General features: G+C 38.0%; 1 protein-coding gene across 1 annotated transcript in view; it reads right to left on the bottom strand.

Annotated features, from left to right (window-relative positions):
* Positions 1-3,742, bottom strand: part of LOC117180473 (piggyBac transposable element-derived protein 3-like) — a 38,394-nt gene extending 34,652 nt beyond the window's left edge. Inside the window, exon 1 of the mRNA XM_033372972.1 lies at positions 3,596-3,742. Coding sequence (XP_033228863.1) covers positions 3,596-3,742 — 147 coding nt within the window. The remainder of the gene's footprint in view (positions 1-3,595) is intronic.
* Between the last annotated feature and the right edge of the window lie 431 nt (positions 3,743-4,173).

The raw sequence follows: 4,173 nt of genomic DNA, 5'->3' as shown, positions 1-4,173 counted from the left end.
AGATTTAGAAGGATTTTATAGGAACTATAAGGTTTTAAGGGATTTTAACATTTCTAAATAATATTTTTTCTATGACAAAAACATTTGGCGGGTCTGCAATATATTACTTCATTATTTTCTTCTTTTTTTGCATCTGTTGGTGCTTTTATTTTTATCATATAAATATTATAATAGGCCCCCCAAATGTTTTTTTTCTCTTTTTTTATTTCTGTAAAGCATGAATTTAACATCGTTTTATCAATTACAAGGTATTATTTATCAAACTGATAGTAATTACTGCAATAGTTCATTTACTACTTTTAATAATGTTCCTTTTTTTAAGTATGCTTTCATTTTTAAATTTTCTACTATTTGTAATTGATTTTATTTTATCATGTTACAACTTATCAAATACATAAATAAATATAATGTTAACTATATATCATTTAAAAAAATTAAATTCCAGTTTACTTCTGTTTTAGAATTAAAAAAAAAATTTTTACACTTATTGAATGTTTTCAAATTAAAAAAGTACTATTATATGTAAGGTTTCATTTTTTTAAAAACGCAATTAAATGTACTTAAGTTATAATAAAAAAGTTATAAAAAAAATTCTTTAAAAATTCCCTCAACTTTTTTTTCTATAATTATAACAATATAGCTTCAAATGAGGCTGTTTAAGTACTGCTCCAGAAAATATGAATGACATTCTTTTATAAATGTCTAATGACCTAATACATATTATTATAAGATATATGAATATTCGTGTAATTCAAGTTTTGAAGAATCCTAATTTAACGGCTTTCAACATTAGCGAACGACGCCTCATTGTACCTTATTACTGTGATAAAGTTTTTAACAAAATATTGTCACGCACACAGGCTCAAATTAATATACCACTATTAAATTTTCTAACAACAGCTTCACATTTTTCGTGCACAGATCCAAATGAAAGTAAATACAATTCGTAAATTTAAAATAAACAAAAAATCTATAACCCCATACAGAAAATCATTCACGGCGAATCAAAATAAAAAATTAGGAAAAAATACACTTTTTATTAACCGGTCATTTTTCACTTAATGCAAATATTTTTGAACTAATTTAATTAACTTATATTTATCCAATTTCACTTAACTAAACTTAAAACAACTTGAAGCTTTATTCAACTTTATTACATTTATTATTTTTTTAATTCTTTTCAGTTTTATTTTATCGGTGATTCGGAGCCTGCATGTCACGCCGCCAATTGTATACGAGGTGTGTTCAAAAAGTAAGGTGACTAGTGTTGAAAAATCACCGAATTACCATTATAAAAGTTGCTGAAGATGTTGGCATATCGGTTGGCTCATTCCATGCTATCTTTTCGGACGTTTTGGGCATGAGACGTGTGACAGCGAAATTTGTTCCAAAACTGCTTAATTTTGATCAAAAGATCCATTGCATGACCATCGCTCCGGAGATGTCGAATGAAGTCAATAATGATCTTAATTTTCTCAAAAGGGTTATAACTGGGGATGAATCGTGGGTATATGGTGATAACGTCGAAACTAAAGCCCAATCGTCTCAGTGGAAGTATCCTCAGTCTCCAAGACCGAAAAAAGCACGTCAAGTTCGGTCAAATATGAAGGTTTTGCTCACTGTCTTCTTTGATTACCGTGGCGTAGTGCATCAAGAATTCTTACCACAAGGTCGTACGGTGAATAAGGAGTATTGCCTTCAAGTTATGCGCGGTTTGCGAGAAGCGATACGCAAAAAACGTCCGGAACTTTGGAAAAACAATTCGTGGCTTTTGCATTACGATAATGCACCTTCTCATTCATCGTTGCTTGTGAAATATTTTCTGACCAAAAACAGCACAACAGTCATGCTGAAAGAACTCAGGGCTATACCACAAAATGATTATCAGAAGTGCTTCGATGATTGGAAAAAGCGTTTGCACAAGTGTATTATATCTGAGAGGAATTACTTTGAAGGGGACATCCTTCCGCAGCTTATTTGCTCACACTATTGGGCCATTGGGTATATTTTGTACGCCGTATTCATTAGCGCAATTGCTCTATAATTTTCCTGTCTCTCCCTATCCCCTTTCTAATACAGTTATACGATCAACTCTTCCCTCCACCCTCTTAGGAATCCCTTCCCCTCCATACTTTTTTCATTATCCTCTAGATCTTTTTCCTTTTCCTGTTCTTTCTTCTTACACATCGCTGTAAACGCCTTCCTTATTACTACGTACTCCTTCCTTTTCACGGTTCCCTCCTTTCACTTCCTGTACTTCTTTTTCACCCTTTTCTTCATCATTTTACATTCTCTATCCCTGCCCAACTGCTCGTGATACTTCTCTATCGCCTTTCTCGTCCATGACAACCTCTCCCCGAACGACCCTTCTTCCCCACCCTGCCTTCTATCACCCTGCCTCTTTATCCACAAACTTAATGGCTGAAAACCTGATTCCACCGTCCCTTCCACTGCGAATTTCTCTATCTCCTGCCAACCTTGCATATTCATGATTACATAGTATATTACTGATCACCATATCTTACTCACATACGGGTATTCAACCTCTTCGTCCCGTCATAATACCATTCTCCACCGCACATCCTGTGTCCTCCATCCAATATTTTAGAATCTGCTCCTCTTTACTTATTATTCTATCCTTCAATTTTCCTTCGCAGCTCCCCCCTTCCTGGTACAGGCCCCCTCCCCTATTCTCGCATTAAAGCCCCCGACAGTACTACTATACCCTCATCTTTCTCTCCTAGCAAGTTTTTCACCCTCTTTTGAACCCTTTTCATGTCATCCTAATTGTATACAGTCAGAAACTTATACGCTACCCCTGTTATCTTAACTGTCCTTATTTGCACGCCCTCCCCCTCTCCCTCTCCCTGAACTTCTTCCTCTAATCCATCCCTGACCCCTGTTCTAAATTTTCCCAGTAGTCCTTCCTTTCCTCTTTACTCTGACCGCCTACTGTAGTCTCCACCTATACCCCCTTGAAAATTTTGGCTCTATCTATCCCACTAATTTCTCTCTGCCCACGTCTCATACCCACATTTTATCATTTATTATTATTTTCCGATACCCTACCTTCGCCGCTCTCCCTTCACTCCTCTCCTCATTGCTCTATCTTATAGCAATCTCTAAGCATCCCTTTCTTGCTCGTCAAATCTTCATCGATGAAAACTTTCTTGTCCTCTATTCTACTTTTGTTACGCATTACCCCCAATTTTTCTTCCCAGCCCTTCAATTCCACCACCGCCACCTCATTTTCGTTTCGCCCCTCCATCCTAACTTTCCCTACCTTGGCTTTAACTCACCGTATGTTCTATAGTACCGCTTCACCTCCCCTTTCTTCCCTGCTCTTTAGTTTTAATCTTCTTATTACTATATTGTTTCTCCTGCCTTCTCTCTCCTCTACATCCTCAATTCCATTGCCCTAATCCCTTACCTATCCACTGTCTCCTCCTTCTCATTCCTACGCTCTGTCACTTTTTCTTCTATCATATTCTCCACCCTCTCCCAAATACCTTGCTTCTCGCGCTCCCCCTGTCAACTGCTTCCATTCCCGACCTGACCTTCATCTTCTCAAGCCTCCCCCCCTTTCCTTACACACCTTAATGTCTTCTTCCATCTCCTTCATTTTATCCTCTTTTTCCTTCCTTACAGACACCACATCCCTCAGCAATCCTTCTACTTCCCCCCTTAGCTTTTTTACCACCTTTTCGCATTTTTCATATGTTACCCTCAGGTTTTCCCCCATACTTTCTATCTGCTTCATAGTCCCCTTACGTCGTCCTTTAACCCTCTGACCTCGCCTATCATAAATAAAGAGATTCTCTATCGCGCTTTGCTCTGAACTCTCTTTGCTGTCCCTTTTCCTCTTCAAGAGATCCTCCCTCTCGCTTGCACTGGACGCGTAACCCCCTTGCCGTGTCGCATTCTTCGCTCCGATTCTTCCCTCTCCCTGACGCGTCACTCGACACCGGGCCACGCACAGATAGCCGTCGTTTCCTTCTGGAAATTTCCTCCTCGTCTAATTCACTGCCAGTACGCTCGCTGACCATCTCCTACTCTTCAGTCGGCAACTGCAACCTATCCATACAAAAAAGTACGTTCTGTAGCCAACATAAGTCTCTTAAGGCCGCTGTCTGTAATAGTTACATTTCATGAGCGGGAAAATTTCAATAATGA

This window comes from Belonocnema kinseyi, chromosome 9 (genome assembly GCF_010883055.1).
Source record: "Belonocnema kinseyi isolate 2016_QV_RU_SX_M_011 chromosome 9, B_treatae_v1, whole genome shotgun sequence".
Taxonomy (NCBI): domain Eukaryota; kingdom Metazoa; phylum Arthropoda; class Insecta; order Hymenoptera; family Cynipidae; genus Belonocnema; species Belonocnema kinseyi.
This window is presented reverse-complemented; position numbering and strand designations above follow the sequence as displayed.